Consider the following 22139-nt stretch of genomic DNA (forward strand, 5'->3'; position numbering starts at 1 on the left):
CAACTACCAGCAGCAACAGCAGCAGCATTAGAAGCAGCAGCACCACCACGACTACTACACATATTACTACTACTACTACTACTACCACCAGCACCACCACCACCACTACCTCCACCACCAGCACCACCACCGCCATCACCACCACCACCACCACTCAAACACGATACTCGTTTGCGAGCAAATATAAACATTACCTTTGTTACACTTCACAGTAAACAACGCGAAAAAAAGAGTCCAATTCTGATGTCATGTTTGCATTTTGTTCATAATGAAAGTGTCGCCACAATGAAAATGCATCATTAACCGAGGAATACACAGTGTCCTGCTCGATGAAACATAGCATCCTAAACTTGATGTTTCAATAAGCAGGGGTGTCAATTGGCCTAAATCTTAAATCCTGAAAATCATCCTAGAATTTGGGGGACAGAGTCAAAAGAGTTTTAATTATTCATTAAATTATGTTTCCTTTGTAAACAATATGCCAAAGGTCAATAAGTTGTGTTGAAGATGACATTTTGTGACAAGAATGCTTAAAATAACCAAAACAATCCTCTGTTTTATATCAATATCAAAAATTTTCCTTGAGGGCTTAAATCCTGAATTCAGGAATAATCCTGAAAATTGACACCTCTGATAAGCAACACGAATATCGACTAGGAATGCCAGAGAAACGATGCCAGCAAAATATATGTATAAACATCTTTCATCTTTCTTTTCCTCGCCTGTGAATGACTTGTGCAGTGATGCTAATTAATACTTGATGTGCTGCATCGACATGTGTGAAACAGTTATCATCATTTGGCAGGAAAGTAAATTATTTGATGTTACAGCAAATGAAGAAACTATACTCAGCTGACAGTGCACAGTTAATAAAAGCTGCACATGGTAAACACTAGCCACTGTATGCCGTTTGCGACCAGTGTAGTTAAAAATAGTATGTATTGACTTTTTAAAACCATGCAAAAATACATAACAAAACATGTTTATACTGCCTGTGTTATACAACCTTTAGTATAAACATGTTTTGTTATGTATTTTGCATGGCTTTAAAAAGTCAATACATACTATTTTTATTTAAACATATATTTGCATCATGCGTACTGACTCGTTCAACGAAGATAAGGATGTTTCTTGATTTTCTATGCGCTTTTTCTCCATTAATTTGCAATGTTCGTAAACAGCTTAAATGTTTTGATCCAAGTTTTGTGGCAGCACCTTCATTAGGAAATGTTTTGTTCTGCACGTTTCGGTCACTTTAAATAGTGCAAACACGATAAATCTATTAAAAAAACAAGAGCACCGCCATGCGGGTGCAGACCGCTCATCTATTTTTCTTTTTAAAGGTGTATGGACCTATCTCAATTTCAATCACAAAGGAGAGAGGGGTGGAGAGGGGTGTATAGTGTGGGGGTGTGGTCCTTGATTACATTATCTTCCAAAAATGCTAAAACAAATGAAAAAAAAAAATTTTTATTGGGGGGGGGGGGCACTCATGGGTGGTATGGTTGGACGGTATTTCAAAAATAAAATAATAAAAATAAATATTTGTGTTTTTTAACCATGTTTGAAAAAACAACAACAAGAGATGTGTTCGTCAGAAACACAATGCTCCCTATTGCAGCGCTTTGAAAAAAAAATTGTGTTTTTTTTTTACCTTTGACCTTACTGGATGACCTTGACCTTGAACTTCCACCACTCAAAATGTGCAGCTTTATGAGAACGCCGCTTTGAACTTTTTTTTTGACCAATGACCTTGAAGGATGACCTTGACCTTGAAGGGTGACCTTGATCTTCCACCACTTAAAATGTGCAGCTTCATGATAACGCTGCTTTGATTATTTTTTTTGACCTTTGACCTTAGTGTAAGGGTGTGGTGGTCATTTATTAGATGATCTTTAAAAAAATGGGGGGGGGGATTGAGGGGGGATTCGGGGGGGGGGGGCGTGGGGGATGGTTTGGGTGGAGTCTATTGTGGTATGCCAGGTAAGAGTTGTTTTGTCAAATTATCAATCATATCTAATCATAAATAAAGAAGTTATGGCAATTTTAGCAAAATTTAATAATTTGACCTTGAGAGTCAAGGTCATTCAAAGGTCAAGGTAAAATTCAACTTGCCAGGTACAATACCCTCATGATAGCATGAAAGTATTTGCAGTTTGAAAGCAATATCCTTGATACTTTAGAAGTAAAGTGGAACTTAACACAAAATGTAACCATATATTCAAAGTTACTAAGTCAAAAAAGGGCCATAATTCCATAAAAATGACTACCAGAGTTATGCAACTTGTCCTTTACTGTCCCCTTATTATAGTTTGCGAGTGTTCCAAGTATGAAAGCAATATCTATGATACTTTAGGGGTAAAGTGGACCAAAACACAAAACTTAACCAAATTTTCAAGTATAAAGGGCCCATAATTCCATCAAAATGCCAGTCAGAGTTACATTACTTTGCCTACACAATCCCCTTACAATAGTTAGTAAGTATTGCAAGTATGAAAGCAATAGCTTTGATACTTTAGGAAACAAGAGGGCCATGATGGCCCTGAATCGCTCACATGACTAACCAAATACAATCCCCAACCCAGTTTTTATCAAGATAAACATTCTGACCAAATTTCATAAAGATTGAATGAAAACTGTGACCTCTATTGTCTACAGAAGGTTTTTCTAATATTTATACTATTGACCTAGTTTCTGACCCCAGGTGACCCAAATACAATCCCAACCCGGATTTCATCAAGACAAACAAAAAGTTACATTCTGACCAAATTTCATGAAGATTGGATGAAAACTGTGACCTCTATTGTCTACACAAGGTTTTTCTATTATTTGACATAGTGACCTAGTTTTTGACCCAAGATGACCAAAATACAATCCCAACCCAGATTTCATCAAGATAAACATTCTGATCAAATTTCATAAAGATTGTATGAAAACTGCGACCTCTATTGTCTATACAAGGTTTTTCTATTATTTCACCTAGTGACCTAGTTTTTGACCTAGTGACCTAGTTTTTGACCCCAGATGACCCAAATACAATCCCAACCCAGATTTCATCAAGATAAACACTCTGACCAAATTTCATACATAAAGATTGGATGAAAACTGTGACCTCTACTGTCTACACAAACAAATTGTTGACGGTTTTTCTATTATTTGACCTAGTGACCTAGTTTTTGATCTCAGATGACCCAAATACAATCCCAACCCAGATTTCATCAAGATAAACATTCTTACCTAATTTATTAAAGATTGGATGAAAACTGCGACCTCTATTGTCTACACAAGGTTTTTCTATTATTTGACCTAGTTTTTGACCTAGTGACCTAGTTTTTGACCCCAGATGACCCAAATACATTCCAAAGCCAGATTTCATCAAGATAAACATTCTGACCAAATTTCAAAAAGATTGGAACAAAACTTTGACCTCTATTGTCTACACAAGGTTTTTCTATTATTTGACCTAGTGACCTAGTTTTTGACCCCAGATGACCCAAATACAATCCCAACCAAGATTTCATCAAGATAAACATTCTGACCAAATTTCATAAACATTGGATGAAAACTGTGACCTCTACTGTCTACACAAATTGTTGATGATTTTTCAATTATTTGACCTAGAGACCTAGTTTTTGACCCCAGATGACCCAAATACATTCCAAACCCAGATTTCATCAAGATAAACATTTCAGACCAAATTTCATGAAGATTGGATGAAAACTGTGATCTCTATTGTCTACACAAGGTTTTTCTATTATATGACCTATTATATGACCTATTATATGACCTAGTTTTTGACCTATTGACCTAGTTTTTGACCCCAGATAACCCAAATACAATCCCAACCAAGATTTCATCAAGATAAACATTCTGACCAAATTTCATAAACTTGGATGAAAACTGTGACCTCTACTGTCTACACAAACAAATTGTTGATGAATTTTCAATTATTTGACCTAGTGACCTAGTTTTTGACCCCAGATGACCCAAATACAATCCCAACCCAGATTTCATCAAGATAAACATTCTGATCAAATTTCATAAAGATTGTATCAAAACTGCGACCTCTATTGTCTATACAAGGTTTTTCTATTATTTCACCTAGTGACCTAGTTTTTGACCTAGTGACCTAGTTTTTGACCCCAGATGACCCAAATACAATCCCAACCCAGATTTCATCAAGATAAACACTCTGACCAAATTTCATACATAAAGATTGGATGAAAACTGTGACCTCTACTGTCTACACAAACAAATTGTTGACGGTTTTTCTATTATTTGACCTAGTGACCTAGTTTTTGATCTCAGATGACCCAAATACAATCCCAACCCAGACTTTATCAAGATAAACATTCTTACCTAATTTATTAAAGATTGGATGAAAACTGCGACCTCTATTGTCTACACAAGGTTTTTCTATTATTTGACCTAGTTTTTGACCTAGTGATCTAGTTTTTGACCCCAGATGACCCAAATACATTCCAAAGCCAGATTTCATCAAGATTAACATTCTGACCAAATTTCAAAAAGATTGGAACAAAACTTCGACCTCTTTTGTCTACACAAGGTTTTTCTATTATTTGACCTAGTGACCTAGTTTTTGACCCCAGATGACCCAAATAAAATCCCAACCAAGATTTCATCAAGATAAACATTCTGACCAAATTTCATAAACATTGGATGAATACTGTGACCTCTACTGTCTACACAAATTGTTGATGATTTTTCAATTATTTGACCTAGAGACCTAGTTTTTGACCCCAGATGACCCAAATACATTCCAAACCCAGATTTCATCAAGATAAACATTTCAGACCAAATTTCATGAAGATTGGATGAAAACTGTGATCTCTATTGTCTACACAAGGTTTTTCTATTATATGACCTATTATATGACCTAGTTTTTGACCTATTGACCTAGTTTTTGACCCCAGATAACCCAAATACAATCCCAACCAAGATTTCATCAAGATAAACATTCTGACCAAATTTCATAAACATTGGATGAAAACTGTGACCTCTACTGTCTACACAAACAAATTGTTGATGATTTTTCAATTATTTGACCTAGTGACCTAGTTTTTGACCCCAGATGACCCAAATACAATCCCAACCCAGATTTCATCAAGATAAACATTTCTGACCAAATTTCATGAAGATTGGATGAAAACTGCGACCTCTATTGTCTACACAAGGTTTTTCTATTATATGACCTATTATAGGACATAGTTTTTGACCTAGTGACCTAGTTTTTGACCCCAGATGACCCAAATACAATCCCAACCTAGAATTCATCAAGATCAACATTCCGACCAAATTTCATAAAGATTGGATGAAAACTGTGACCTCTACTGTCTACACAAACAAATTGTTGACGGATGCACGCACACACAACGGACGCCGGACATCACACGGTCACATGAGCTCACCATGTCACTTTGTGACAGGTGAGCTAAAAAGTGGACCTAAACACAAAACTTAACCAAATTTTCAATTTTCTAAGTATAAAAAGGGCACATAATTCTGTCAAAATGCCAGTCAGAGTTACATAACTTTGCCCGCACAGTCCCCTTATGATAGTTAGTAAGTGTTCCAAGTATGAAAGCAATAGCTTTGATACTTAAGGAATAAAATGAATTTAACACAAAACTTAACCAAAATTTTCAATTTTCTAAGAATAAAAAAAAGGGCACATTATTCTGTCAAAATGCAAGCCAGAGTTATCTAACTTTGCCTGCCCAGTTTCCTCATGATAGTAAGTAAGTGTACCAAGTTTGAATGCAATAGCATTGATACTTTATGAGAAAAGTGGACCTAAACGCAAAACTTAACCGGACACCGACGCCAAGGTGATGACAATAGCTCATATTTTTTTTCAAAAAATAGATGAGCTAAAAATGCATTATGCTTCCAGTATGTATCTCATATTTGTAATATTGTTTCAGCGTTGTTCCTATTTTTTTATAGCTGCAGCCAGTTGGTTTCTTTGGCACTCGAGGGTGTTGGAGGTGATGCCAAAACTTACATACGGATCTTGAGCTACCCCATTCCCGAACCTGCTATAAAAAGAAACAAGGGCTGTTTGTAAAACATGCATGCCCCCCATATGGGCTGTCCGTTGTAGTGGCAGCCATTGTGTGTCCAGATTTTTGTCACTGTGACCTTGACCTTTGACCTAGTGACCTAAAAATCAATAGGGGTCATCTGCGAGTCACGATCAATGTACCTATGAAGTGTCATGATCCTAGGCAAAAGCGTACTTGAGTTATCATCCGAAAATCATTTTACTATTTCAGGTCACCGTGACCTTTGACCTTGTGACCTCAAAATCAATAGGGGTCATCTGCAAGTCATGATCAATCTACCTATGAAGTTTCATGATCCTAGGCGTATGCGTTCTCGAGTTATCATCCGAAAACCATTTTACTGTTTCGGGTCACCCTGACCTTGACCTTTGACCTAGTGACCTCAAAATCAATAGGGGTCATCTGCGAGTTATGATCAATCTACCCATGAAGTTTCATGATCCTAGGCGTATGCATTCTTGAGTTATCATCCGGAAACCATTTTACTATTTCGGGTCACCGTGACCTTGACCTTTGACCTAGTGACCTCAAAATCAATAGGGGTCATCTGCAAGTCATGATCAATCTACCCATGAAGTTTCATGATCCTAGGCGTATGCGTTCTTGAGTTATCATTCAAAAACCATTTTACTATTTCGGGTCACCGTGACCTTGACCTTTGACCTCAAAATCAATAGGGGTCATCTGCGAGTCATGATCAATGTACCTATGAAGTTTCATGATCCTAGGCCCAAGCGTTCTTGAGTTATCGTCTGACAACCACCTGGTGGACGGACCGACCGACATGAGCAAAGCAATATACCCCCTCTTCTTCGAAGGGGGGCATAAAAAAATGGAAGAAAAAATTACAGAAGTAATGAGCAGCAGGGTTGCCTATTCCGCCCAAAGTATACCGAATCGTAGTTTCACTGATATATGTGGATTGCCCGTGATGTCATGGACACTTCTTTGAATTGGTGGTGAAGAGAACAGAATTGGTGGTAAAGAGAACAAATTACACATTTTGCAGTCAAATTAAATCCAAAAGTCCATATCAATTCAACGATCTTCACCCTTTTAATGCAAATTAAAATGCATAATATTTTAATTGTTGTATTTGTTTTTTATTATTTGCTGTTGATAAGGATAGTCTTTAGCAGGTTTTTCCCCATGAGTAAAGCTCTAAAGCTGAAAATAGCTATATATTTTTGCAATCAAATAAAAAATCGAACGTTTATAAATAAAGTAGTATAGTAAATAATATAGTTATTCTGCAATATGATTTATATTTATTGTTTTGATTAAAATACAAGCAAATATTTTTCAGTACATAAAAATATGGTTATATAAGCGATTTGGTTGATATGGTTAATCGGCGCCAAGGCTCATGCTTTAATTTGTGTTCATGTATCTCACATCACGCGAAAATGAGTCTTATGCAAAATGCGGCCAATGTAGCTGAAAACCGGCCTGCGCATTTGGATCCACACTTTTCGGACATGAATTGTGTCTGCTTTTCCCAAAGCAGGGCCATAAAACAACAATGTTTTTCACCCAACTCATCAGATTTGGGTAGTTAGTGTTGCCCAATATACACAGTGGTTAATGACGCGCGCCACCTCTTATGAATTAATCTTCGCTAAATCACACTACATTGCCCGATTTTTTTAAATAATGCGAAATATGTTGTAAAAACATATAAAACCTAATCACGCTGTAAAATTATCTTTGAAATTTCAAAACATCCAGGCTTGAGCGCAACCTCGGAAGTTGCATTGGCTCATTTATTAATGCATCAAAAAAGAGGTGGCGCACGTAATTGACGGCCGTGATATATGCGTATACATTTTGTGCTGTATATGTTTCAACTTTCAATCAAAGAGAAACAAAAAAAACAAGCCCCTTTCCGTTTATTCAAAGGTGTAATCATTAAATAGCATTCCTAAAACATAACATTATACCAGAAAACACCCATCTAGCACTTTCATGCTTGTAAGACACACAAGATCAATCATAAGTAACAGAAACACTATAATAATGATACATACATTTAATTGTTGCTAATAAAATATTCCTTGAGTACATCCTTTTGCACTGTAATGCCTGCCGTATCAAAACGATCAACGTTTTTTTAATATTTTCGTGATCATAGAAAAATAATATCTTCACGAGTGGCTTTCTATGATCACTCTTGAAATAACAAACGATCTTACACTGACATGCACAAATATCCTCTATTACCTACTGTGCTTTTGTCAGAAATGTTAACGTTGAGGAGAAACAAAAATTCTAAGGCTGATAATTTAGGAGAAAATATATAGCAGACACAATTGATTTTTTTTTAAATTTAATATGTTATATAATCTAACAAATATCACTAAAACATTGTCACTCAAAAAAGTACAATATATTTTTTTTTAAAGAGTATTGTCTCCAAAAGTAACATACGCTCGTACATATACTTATAAGCATACTTATATGTATTAGTTTGTCATAAGACAAAATAGTTAAACCCTTAGCAAATTTCAAGACATCATTGAAATTCTATCATTGAAAGCCAATAAACCATTCTTATACAACAAAGCCATTCTTTCCAATTATGACTGCAGTCTTTCATCTTAAATACTACTATTTCCATGGTTATAGTTGAGATTGTGTTCCTCACAAGAGCATGGTGGAAGGGTTTTCCAGGTATTTTCGGAACTCAGCCAGCCAGCGCGCTCCCACTGCGCCGTCCACCACCCTGTGGTCACAACTCAGGGTCACACTCATTACTGTGGCCTGGGAGTACCTGGAAACAGCCGCAAAATGTGTAACAGTGTTTGAAAAAACTTAAGGAAACAAGAATAATTTATGAGTGGGGGACATATTGTTTTTGCTCTGTCTGTTGGTTTGTTTGTTTTTGTGTTTGCATCAAACTTTACAATTTGCCATAACCTTTGCAATATTGAAGATAGCAACTTCATATTTGGCATGCATCTCATGGAGCTGCACATTTTGAGTGGTGAACGGTCAAGGTCATCCTTCAAGGTCAAAGGTCAAATATACGGGACATAGTGTTTCACAAACACACCGCTTGTTTGAATTGATATCGACCCCCAAATAAATTGTGTTTATTGATTGGTGCAAAACTAAAAGAAAAGGTTATTAACCGTAACATTATATAACAAGAGGCCCATGAGGGCCTGAATCGCTCTACTGCTATAAACACTGCAAGTTTGGAAAGAATAAGATGGAAACTGTGTACTTAATCGCGCAAACAAGGAGAATTTTCTCGAATTCAAGGGGAGATTATTGTGTACTTATTTCTCCGATACTGCTCATATTCAATAGGGTTCAAGTCCTCATTGATATAAAGATACTGTGCAAATTTGGAAATAATTGGATGAAAACTGTGGAATTAATTGCGTAAACAAGCGGGATTTCAAAATTTTCTCATATTCAAGGGGAAGTCATTCATAACTTATTGCTTTGATATTGCTCTTTTTAAACAAGGGCTGTTTGTAAAACATGCATGCCCCACATATGGGCTGTCAGTTGTAGTGGAAGCCATTGTGTGACTACGTTTTTTGTCCCTGTGACCTTGACCTTTGACCTAGTGACCTGAAAATCAATAGGGGTCATCTGCCAGTCAAGATAAATTGATCCCATTTAGCTGGATGTAAGAGTCCACTAGGCATAAATGGTTTAAAGTTTTAGGAAAGAAAAATACAATATTTGACCTTTGACATTGAAGGATGACCTTGACCTTGACTTTTCACCACTCAAAATGTGCAGCTCAGTGAGATACACATGCATGCAAAATATGAAGTTGCTATCTAAAAAATTTCAAAAGTTATCAAACTTTAACCAAGGAACTTTAACCAAGGTTAAAGTTTTTGGACACACATACAATGAATGAAATATGGGCTGTCAGTTGTAGTGGCAGCCATTGTGTGAATACGTTTTTTGTCACTGTGACCTTGACCTTTGACCTAGTGACCTGAAAATCAATAGGGGCATCTGCCAGTCATGATCAATTTACCTATGAAGTTTCATGATCCTAGGCATAAGCATTCTTGAGTTATCATCCGGAAAACATTTTACTGTTTCAAGTCACTGTGACCTTGACCTTTGACCTAGTGACATGAAAATCAATAGGGGTCATATGCCAGTCATTATCAATGTACCTTTGAAGTTTCATGATCCTAGGCTTAAGCATTCTCGAGTTATCATACGGAAACCATTTTACTGTTTCGAGTCACTGTGACCTTGACCTTTGACCTAGTGACCTGAAAATCAATAGGGGTCATCTGCCAGTCATTAGCAATATTCCTTTGAAGTTTCATGATCCTAGGCGTAAGCATTCTTGAGTTATCATACGGAAACCATTTTACTGTTGCGAGTCACTGTGAACTTGACCTTTGACCTAGTGACCTGAAAATCAATAGAGGTCATCTGCCAGTCATGATCAATGTTCCTTTGAAGTTTCATGATCCTAGGCATAAGCATTCTTGAGTTATCATCCGCAAACCATTTTACTGTTTCGAGTCACTGTGACCTTGACCTTTGACCTAGTGACCTGAAAATCAATAGGGTTCATCTGCCAGTCATGATCAATGTACCTATGAAGTTTCATGATCCTAGGCTTAAGCATTCTTGAGTTATCATCCGGAAACCGTTTTAATGTTTCGAGTCACTGTGACCTTGACCTTTGACCTAGTGACCTGAAAATTAATAGGGGTCATCTGCCAGTCATGATCAATGTACCTATGAAGTTTCATGATCCTAGGCTTGAGCATTCTTGAGTTATCATCCGGAAACCTTTTTACTGTTTCGAGTCACTGTGACCTTGACCTTTGACCTGAAAATTAATAGGGGTCATCTGCCAGTCATGATCAATGTACCTATGAAGTTTCATGATCCTAGGCCTAAGCATTCTTGAGTTATCATCCTGAAACCGTCCAGTGGACGGACAAACCATCTGGTGGACGGACGGACCGACATGTGCAAAACAATATACCCCCTCTTCTTCGAAGGGGGGCATAAAAAGGGTTTGAGTCCTCATTGATACAAAGACACTGTGCAAGTTTGCCAAGAATTGGATGAAAATTATGGACTTTATCACATAAAAAAACTGAATTTTCATTTTTTCTTAAATTCAAGGGGAGATAATTCTGGACTTATAACTCCGACATTGCTCATTTTCAATAGGGTTTGACTCATCGTTCAGATAAAGACACTATGCAAGTTGGAAAATAATTTGATGAAAACTGTGGACTTTATTGCGTAAACAAGCCTTATTTCACAAATTCAAGGGGAGATAATTCTGGACTTTTTACAGACCGACGGACCAACATGTGCAAAACAATATACCCCCTCTTCTTCGAAGGGGGGCATAAATATGGAAAACACATAGGAAAACAATCCACTACAACAGATATTGAGAACAATTGAAACTAGAGGGCCAAGATGGCCCTAGTTCGCTCACCTGAGAGGAGTCGGTTCATTCAATCTTTACCTAATGTCAAACTTAACCTAGATATTGACCAGACAAACATCCTGGTCAAGTTTCATCATTATTGAACCAAACTCCTGCGTAGGGAGTGTTTATGTTTTTGTAAGATTTGAAATGGTAAAATATATTTTGAGTTGACCCCCCTTACCAAACATCAAACTTTGCTTACAAGGATTTTGTATAATATAATGAAAATTTGGACAATCTAAGGGCAATAATTATGGCATTAATTATGTGATTTTGCTCATCATCAAACTTGACTGAGATTTTTTAGAAACTTTGATAAAGAATGCTTGAGAAATGTGAATGCTAGAGTGTTTACAAACCAATGTGGACGAACAGACATCGGACAAAGACCAATCCTAAAACCTCACCTGAGCAATTAGGTGAGCTAAAAAGTGTGTTTCACCGATCTGAGCCATTTTCCAACTTGTCCAAGAAATCAATAAAACCAATGTATTGACTAAGCTTCACGATGATTAGGCAACATATGTGACTTCTATAGTGTTCGATCACAAGGTTTCTCTCTATATAGTCACATAAGGAAAACCCCCCCCCCCCCCCCCCCCGGGCAGCCTTGTTATTCAACTGACCAGAACCATTTTCCAACTCAACTCTCGTATCAAGGAAACAAATGTTCTGACCAAATTTAATGAAAATTGGGCAAAAATGTGACTTCTAGAGTGTTTACATGTTTTCACTATATACATATAGAGAAAAATGCCCCGCACACTGGCAGCCATGTTTTTTCGGCGATCTGGACCATTAACAAAATCGTCAGACATATCAATAAAACCAATGTTTTGATTAACTTTCATGATGATGGGCCAAAATTGTGACTTCTAGAGTGTTTACAAGGTTTCTCTTTAGCCATTTAAGGAAAACTGCCCCGCCCACTACGGGCCATGTTTTTCAACGGACCAGAACCACTTTTGACCTCAACCAACATATCATTAAGACAGACATTTAGACAAAGTTACATGAAGATTGGGCATTAAATGTGACTTGTACTGTGTTTTTTCTTTTCTTTCTGACCTAGTGACCTAGTTTTTGACCCAGCATGACCCAGTTTCGAACTCGATCGAGATATCATCGGGACAAATCTTCTGACCAAGTTTCATGAAGATCGGACAATAAATGTGGCCTCTAGAGTGTTTACAAACAAATGTGGACGGACAAAGACCAGTCACAAAAGCTCAACTGAGCAAACAGGTGAGCTAAAAACAAAAGCTGTCACCATAGGATGACATATGCCCCCTATAAACGCTTTGATAGAAGTTATAGCATTTTTCAAAACCTAAACGTAGATTTCAAAACCTAAACGCGGACCCTAAGTTCAAGGTCAAGGTCACAGGTGTAAATAATTTTGTGTGTATGGAAAGGCCTTGTCCATATACACATGCATACCAAATAAGAAGGTTATATCTCAAGGGCCATAGAAGTTATGAGCATTTTTTGAAACTTAAACGCAGATTTCCAAACCTAAACGAGGACCCTAAGTTCAAGGTCAAGGTCACAAGGGTACAAAATTTGTGTGCGTATGGAAAGGCCTTGTCCATATACACATGCATACTAAATATGAAGGTTATATCTCAAGGGACATAGAAGTAATGAGCATTTTTCAAAACCTAAACGGAAAGTGTGACGGAAAGACGGACAGACAGACAGGGGGACAGACGGACAGTCTGATCACTATATGCCCCCTTCGAAAGGGGGCATAAAAACCTCGAATAACAATTAACACATAAATGACACAACTACACGGTATTATTATGAAAACATTAATAATCAAAGGGGAGTAACTACTGTAAACTTAAATGCAATATTTAGAAGAGTTGTCTCGCATGTTACATGACCTTAATTCATGATAGTTTTCAAGCATTTTTAACTATATAAATATAAGGAAAACTGCCACCTCCCCCTGGCAACCATGTTTTTCAACGGACGGGAACCATTTTCAAACTTAACTCATGTATCTAGGAAACAAGTTCTGACAAAATTTCATGAAAATTGGGCCAAAAATGTGACTTCTAGAGTGTTGACATGTTTTCACTATATACATATAGAGCAAAATGCCCCGCCCACTGGGGGCCATGTTTTTTCACCCATATGGTCCATTTTCGAACTCATCCGAGAAATCAATAAAACCAATGTTTTGACCAACTTTCATGATTTGGCAAAAATTGTGACTTCAAGAGTGTTTACAAGGTTTCTAAATAGCCAAATAAGGAAAACTGCCCCACCCACTGGCGGCCATGTTTTTCAATGGACCGGAACCACTTTTAAACTCAACCAACATATCATTAAGACAAACATTTTGACAAAGTTACATAAAGATTGGGCATGAAATGTGACTTCTACAGTGTTTACAAGTTTTTTCTTTTATTTGACCTAGTGACCTAGTTTTTGACCTGGCACGACCTAGTTTCGAACTCGACCGAGATTTCATTGGGATGAACCTTCTGACCAAGTTTTATGAAGATCGGACAATAAATGTGGCTTCTAGAGTGTTTACGAACAAATGTTAAAGGACGGACGTACGACGGACAAAGACCGGTCACAAAAGCTCACCTGAGCGATCAGGTGAGCTAAAAAATCCAGTGAAGCTATGTGAGCTAGTTTAAACATAAAATTTTGTATGTTTTTCCAAATCTTTGTGAAGCAGCCTTGGCCCTATCATTTTGTAAAACAAAAATGTGAACTGTTCAAAAAGGTGAACAAATGAGCAGCCACTTTTTCAAAATGGCAAGAAAAATTAGTTGAGCACTTTAAAACATTGTGAAAATACCAATCACAAACTTCTTTTAATTGTGAAAATTTTAGTTGTGAACATCTGAAATTTGTTGAAAACTGCCATTATCTAAGAATTAAAAACAAGGGACAAAATTGTCACAAAACCAGGTTTTCAATTTGAAAAAAAAGTCTGATAAAGGGAGACAACTCAAACTGTTCATAGTTACACTCGTTTCAAAATAAATCCATTTTTAGTTGTGGCAACCTTAACCTTGGGAAATATTGACGTAATTCTTTCGTGCGACACACCGTCCAATGATGGCGAACAAATGTGCCAAATGATTTTAAAATCTCACAATGAAAGACATAGTTATGGCCCAGACAAGCTCATTTATGGCCATTTTTGACCTTTGAACTCACAGTGTGACCTTGACCTTGGAAATATAGACGTAATTCTTTCGCGTGACACACCGTCTTATGATGGTGAACAAATGTGCCAAATGATTTTCAAATCTCACAATGAACTATTAAGTTATGCCCCGGACAAGCTTGTTCTGCCCACCCGCCAACATTCGCCAAACTAATAACCAGTTTTTTCCTTCGGAAAACCTGGTTAAAAAACCTTCATAAGGGTCATTTAAACATACCCTGTGTTAGAGTGTTCATCCACCACAAGGCGTTTCTCGGCCCCTCCTACTGCCAGGATGCATGCCTGGGGCGGGTTGATAACTGCGGAGAAACTCTTGATGCCAAACATGCCCAGATTGGAGATTGTGAAAGTTCCACCCTGCAGAAAAGTGGAGAATAATGTTTGGGCTTAATGCATGTGTGTATAGTGATGTCACAGATTAGCCTGTCACAGGCTAATAGTAGTCTGCACAGGCTAATCTGGACTAGGACAATACTTTCTGCCAAAACTGGGTTTTCATTGAGATGGACTTTCAGTTAACAAATACTTCCTTACAAGCGAAAGAGAAGAAGTTAATATTTTGAGTTTGTTGATGTATGTTTTTTTTCCACCATTTCGCGAAAGAAATTAAGTCATACTTAGGCGGTCAATTAACCCACTCACACTTTTATTCCTGGGTAAGCTAGTATAAGCAGTACTGAGCATATATACTCATGCCTTTAATAACTGACAACTGACCTACTGGAATCAGAGAACTGAAAGAATAAAGGTTTGGAAAATTTCATGACAAAGCCCCAGACAAGTCATGTGGAAAGGCTAGGAATTTAACCCTGAACCCTGACTCCTTGGATTTGTAGTCCCACCCTTTACCAACTGAGCTAGTTAGACAGGTTGTTTGATTTCAGTAAAACACAAAGGTTATTTCAAGATAAGTGAACAGCTATTAATTTGCGCACAAATAAATTCAAAGCCAAAGAAATAATACGATTTGCTTGAGTTTGTTTCTTGGGTATTACCAATACATAACGACATGTATAACTCTACCTGAAACTCATGTGGCTGCAATTTACCAGCCTTTGCCTTGGCAGCTAGGTTTCCTACGTCTTCACTGATCTGAGTAAGGCCCTGTAACATCACACACAAGGAAATACTGACAGGGTTGGACATAAATAAGTCTCAGTCTGGGAAATATGTGAATGGTAGTATGCACAGGCTAATCAGGGATGTCACTTCCTGCACAAACAGGATTTTCGTTTAGCGGAGACTTCCTACAAACACAGGGCCCTCAATCTGTCAAATTCACTGCCAAAATTCGGCCACATTCCCCCACCTGAAAAGTATACGCTTTCCCCTTTTTGGGGGAAAAATTCCCCCTAAAAAATTTTTTTTTTTTTTTTAATAGATAGATGTGTCTCATGATTATTATATCTCATTCTATTTTAATGTAATCTTTGCAAACATACTTAATTATGAAAATAGCAATGAATATAGTGCAAACATGTACAAATGTAATAATTAGAGAGTAAGTAAAAAATCCCCCAAAAAGGGAAACACCGCGAAAATTTCCCCTGCTATGGGTAGCGACCCGCTTCCCCTAAAATGGATTGAGGGCCCTGAAACATAAAATTCCATACAAGTGGAAAGTGTTATCCCTGAATAGACTGTGCATATTACACAGGCTAATCTGGGACGACAATTTAAGCACATGCATCAACCCAATTTTCCCACAATGAGACTTCAGTAGTTAATTTCAGGTGTCCATGGGAATCATAATTAATTGTTACTAATATTCAGGGCCCTGTTAATAATAATCTTCAAACAAACTTCACTTGTGTTAGTATTTACAGTGAAAAAATACATACAGAATATGTTGCTGATTACTCCAGGCATGCATTAGTTTTAATATATTTTGAATATAAAAAATCTTGTATTAAAAGGGGGCAGAGGTCTAATAAAAAGTTGTCCCTATGTTAATGAATGGACAATGACTTGTGAATAAAGAAAAACAGAAATGCAAAACAACTTATACTTCTTCCCATAGACCACACAATTAACCATTGAATTAAAAGATGAAGCCAAATTGTTTAACATAGTACCATGTAGCCTACTTTTTTACAAAGTGGCAAGTAACCTAAATTTCCATACAGTGACATGTAACCTACCTTTAAGTCAGCGCGTGCAACTATTGGAGTTATGAGTCCGGCATCTGTAGCTACAGCAACATTGACATCTACTGTATTGTACCTAAAACAAATCTCAATATTTGTATTTATTACTTAAGGTATGAACAAAACATGTGTCTACTAGGCACTAGTGCCCCCACATATTAATATTTCCGAAAAACTCTGCTCATGTCATATACAAGCTGTTCATGACCAAATGTGACTTTTGACCTCGTAAGGTGACCTTGACCTATGAGAGGGTATTACACTTGACAATAAGTCTTATCATGTGGAAATTTTGGTAAAATATTTTAAAATTGCATTGTGCTCAACAAAGTTACAGCACCAACAAGTTATTTAATGGCTTTTGCCATCAAATTGTGACCTTGACCTATGAGTTATGGAGAAGTGTAAACACCAAATGCTGCATTCCATCATGGTGATTAATGTTATGTTATTTTCAAAATGGCATGATGAATGAAAAAGTTACAATCCAATTGTAAGAAAAATTGCCCAGCCCCAAGGCGGCCATGTTTTTCAGCGGGTCGAAATGTTTTTGAACTCTGCAGTTGGAGGAAATTTGGACCAAAAATGTGACTTATAGTGTTTTCAACGTTTCCTAATGCCATATGCGATAAATGCCCGCCCCCTGGTCGCTTAGATTTTAATCAGTCCATACCCATTTTTTAACTGAGCTGAGATATCATTAAAACAAATATTGCGAGCAAGTTTCGTGATAATTGGGACAAAACTGTGGTACCTACAGTATAACCAACATTTCACTGCATACATATAAGGAAAACTGCCAGGCCAACAAATGCTCTAAGCAAGTTTCAAGATGATTTGGCCACAAAGGTGACGTCTAGAGTGTTAACAAGGTTTCACTAAAGAAATAAAAGGAAAATGACTCATCCCCTAGCAGCAATGTTTTTCAAATGACTGTAACCAGTGCTCCAGATAACATGCGTAAAGGCGTAAAAACAAATTAAATTTCTTAAATAACGATTTAGATTTAAAATCTTTGCGTAAAATTACGCATTGAAAAAATAAAACACGAATTCGAAATTATCGAACGTGCGTAAAACTTCCAGTAGCAAATTATATACGGTAAACATTTTATCCTGGTTCTGACTAGTCTAGGCGCTCAATTAAAACTACAACTTTAAGTCAACGTCACTCAAGCGTTTGCTGTAAGGAAGAGCAACCTAAAAATGGTCGAAAGGCCAAACAGTCTCGATTCTGTTCTCCTAGTATTGCAGGCGAGTCATTACTGTTTATTGTACCTTTTTAATTACACTTATCGTAATTTTTATACACAAGTAATATACTGTATACCTATTCAAAATGTCATTAAAAATAAATGTTAAATATAGTTTTTGATATGACTTTAACGGCGACCAAAAGTCCATTATGACCTAAGCCGAAGTGTCAGTGACCGTTTTACATAAAAAATCAAAATGGCCATCCGAAGCGGTGTATCGAAGAGTGGCAGGCAAAAAAAGCCATTTCAGTGTCAACAATGAATAAAAAATTATTTGGTAATATATTGTTTAGAATTAATTTTATAAATAGGGGGTAAAATAAGAATTAATTTTTAAAATAGGGAGTAAATAAAAATTTGACCAAATTTTTATCTGGAGCTCTGACTGTAACCATTTATGAACTCTGTTGAGACATGACTTTAACAAATATCCTGAGAAAGTCTCAAAAATGATTTGGCAAATGACACTTCCCAAGTGTAATAAAAAAAACTAATGACCTAGCTTTTTACCTAACATGACCCAGTTTTGAATTCAGCTAAGATTTCATTATGACAAATTTTTGGACTAAGTTTCATGAAGTTCAAGATTTTTCAAATAAATCTGTCCTATAGAAAGGTACACAAGGTACGTGTTGACGACAGAGCAAAAAAGATGGACAAATGCCATCCGAAAAAGCTGGCCTTCTGAGATAAAAACATTAAAAACTTGGTAAGCAATTTCCGGCAACACATATTTATTCTGTCTTTACACAGGCCTTCCAGCGCTTCAAGTTTTTTGTCTACTTTAGGTTCCTTTTTTCTACCAAGGAGGTTTCATCTACAAAGGAGGTTTTCATTTTTGGCTGTTTCAAAAAGCATTTTAGTCATATCACTGCAGGCAATTTAGGCCACTTAAACTCCTGTGCTAACCAGTACTTTTCAGTTAACATAATTAGGCCTGTAACTGACAACTGCTTGACTTGAATCATAAATGGGTGGACGGAGAGGAGGGGGGAAGTGACAAGGTGGACGGAGAGGAGGGGGGAAGTGCCAGGGTGGACGGAGAGGAGGGGGGAAGTGCCAGGGTGGACGGAGAGGAGGGGGGAAGTGCCAGGGTGGACGGAGAGGAGGGGGGAAGTGCCATATAAATAATGTCATGACAAATCCCCTTACAAGATGTGTAGACAGAGCGTGTAATCAAACTGCCATCCTAACATCTCGTCTACTGAATGTTATAACTAGGGTAACTGACATTTTGTGAATTGTTCAGGGAAGCATATTTTGAGACATTTTCCAAAATATACTAAGAGCACTTACGTTATTTTTTGCGCTCAAAATATTTCAGTGTTGAAATTATGATAACTGCTCCTCTCTTAATTTTCGATTGTTTTAAAAAAGACATATCGATTTGGAGTTTTGTTTCGTTCTTCAAGTGTTATTATAATACTTATCAAAAAATTTGAATACGGAAAAATGTTTATCATTTTAATAAAACATCTTTTTGCTTCTCGTGAAAATTTAACAAAATGTCACTTACGCTTCTTTTTACAATCAGAAAATGACATGCGTTTTTTATGTCAATTTCGAAAATTGGATAAAAACATTACTTTTACCAAAAAGGTTGACTTAATATTTTATCAGTTGATGTATGTCACCTTAATAAACACAAAAATGGAAAAAAGTAAAAATGTATAAAAATGTCAGTTACATGACTTATTACATTCAGTAGGCGATCTGTAATCTTACACTCTACAACCTGAGTAAGACTCATGAGAGTAGAGTAATAAAACAACCTACAGCCCCCCACCAGCCCACATGTTCTACTTACTGTCTTACAAAGGTCCCCTGCCATGAGCTGTTTGCTTCAGGCACCTGTCTACACGCCAGGGCAGATGCCTTGATGATGAAATCATTCACTGACAGCTTCTTCTTCTCTCCCTCCAACAGAGCATTCAACTCTTTCCTTAATCTGGAATGAGACAAGAGGCATACCAAGAGATCACTGAGACAAGAGGCATACCAAGAGATCACTGAGACAAGAGGCATACCAAGAAATCACTGAGACAAGAGGCATACCAAGAGATCACTGAGACAAAGGGCCTACCAAGAGATCACTGAGACAAGAGGCATACCAAGAGATCACTGAGACAAGAGGCATACCAAGAAATCACTGAGACAAGAGGCATACCAAGAGATCACTGAGACAAGAGGCATACCAAGAGATCACTGAGACAAGAGGCATACCAAGAAATCACTGAGACAAGAGGCATACCAAGAGATCACTGAGACAAGAGGCATACCAAGAAATCACTGAGACAAGAGGCATACCAAGAGATCACTGAGACAAGAGGCATACCAAGAGATCACTGAGACAAGAGGCATACCAAGAAATCACTGAGACAAGAGGCATACCAAGAGATCACTGAGACAAGAGGCATACCAAGAGATCACTGAGACAAGAGGCATACCAAGAAATCACTGAGACCAGAGGCATACCAAGAGATCACTGAGACAAGAGGCATACCAAGAGATCACTGAGACAAGAGGCATACCAAGAAATCACTGAGACAAGAGGCATACCAAGAAATCACTGAGACAAGAGGCATACCAAGAGATCACTGAGACAAGAGGCATACCAAGAGAACACTGAGACAAGAGGCATACCAAGAGAACACTGAGACAAGAGGCATACCAAGAGATTACTGAGACAAGAGGCATACCAAGAGATCACTGAGACAAGAGGCATACAAGAGATCACTGAGACAAGAGGCATACCAAGAGATCACTGAGACAAGAGGCATACCAAGAGATCACTGAGACAAGAGGAATACCAAGAGATCACTGAGACAAGAGATCACTGAGACAAGAGGCATACCAAAAGATCACTGAGACAAGAGGCATACAAGAGATCACTGAGACAAGAGGCATACCAAGAACTCACTGAGACAAGAGGCATACCAAGAAATCACTGAGACAAGAGGCATACCAAGAAATCACTGAGACAAGAGGCATACCAAGAAATCACTGAGACAAGAGGCATACCAAGAAATCACTGAGACAAGAGGCATACCAAGAGATCACTGAGACAAGAGGCATACCAAGAGATCACTGAGACAAGAGGCATACCAAGAGATCACTGTGACAAGAGGCATACCAAGAGATCACTGAGACAAGAGGCATACCAAGAGATCAGGCTCCACTATTCTTCCAATTTGATAGTATGACGCCCATTTTCTTTCAGTCACCTGGTATAATGACCATGAAGACATGTTTGAAGATGAATATCTATACAGTCCCCACAAGCTTATAGGGCAAAACTTTCCACTTTAACTAGATTTTTTATAAATACAATAAACGTAAAGTGTCGTCCTTTATTAGCCTGGCTGTGAGACTGTACAGGTTAATGTGAGACGCCACGTCAGGTGCATGCATTAAGCCCTGTTTTTCCAGAGAAAGGCCCATATACAGTATAAGATATTGCAAATACTTACGCTAATGTTCTGTCTAGTTTCACATCTATCGTAAGGTAATAGTGAGGTATCGTCTGCTTGGACTCGGTAAGTCTCTTGGCTATTGTCTGCAACAAGAAATCAATCAATACATCAGTCAGTCAAACAATCAGTCAATCAATCAGTCAGTCAAACAATTAGTCAATCAATCGATCAATCAATAAACTAGAGCTTTGCCACAGACGGGACGATTACCCCTACATGCCGCATAGACACAGAATATTTTGCATTTGTCTTCACAAAAAACACTAGCTTAAGTGACCCTGTGACCTAGTTTTTGACCCCACATGGCCCATGTTCAAACTTGACCTACACATCATCTAGATACAACTTCTGACCAAATGCCGTGAAGATCGGACGAAAACTTCTTGAATTAGAGAGCTGACACTTAACACGGACCAACCAACAAACAGACCAACTAACAAGTTAACTCCTATATACCCCCTAAACTTCGTTTGTGGGGGTATAATAAATCAGTCAGTCAGTCAATCAATGAATAAATGGTGGTGCAATCTCATAATGCA

General features: G+C 37.5%; 1 protein-coding gene across 1 annotated transcript in view; it reads right to left on the reverse strand.

The window, feature by feature from the left end:
• Positions 1 to 7958: 7958 nt before the first annotated feature.
• Positions 7959 to 22139, reverse strand: part of LOC127864843 (dihydrolipoyllysine-residue acetyltransferase component of pyruvate dehydrogenase complex, mitochondrial-like) — a 32198-nt gene continuing 18017 nt past the window's right edge. The window contains exons 8-13 of the mRNA XM_052404732.1: positions 21598 to 21683; positions 19935 to 20075; positions 16867 to 16948; positions 15749 to 15829; positions 14943 to 15082; positions 7959 to 8856 (exon numbers count right to left, since the gene is read on the reverse strand). Of these exons, the coding sequence (XP_052260692.1) occupies positions 8727 to 8856; positions 14943 to 15082; positions 15749 to 15829; positions 16867 to 16948; positions 19935 to 20075; positions 21598 to 21683 (660 nt within the window). The 3' untranslated portion in view covers positions 7959 to 8726. The remainder of the gene's footprint in view (positions 8857 to 14942; positions 15083 to 15748; positions 15830 to 16866; positions 16949 to 19934; positions 20076 to 21597; positions 21684 to 22139) is intronic.

The sequence above is a fragment of the Dreissena polymorpha genome, chromosome 1, assembly GCF_020536995.1.
Source record: "Dreissena polymorpha isolate Duluth1 chromosome 1, UMN_Dpol_1.0, whole genome shotgun sequence".
Taxonomy (NCBI): Eukaryota; Metazoa; Mollusca; class Bivalvia; order Myida; family Dreissenidae; genus Dreissena; species Dreissena polymorpha.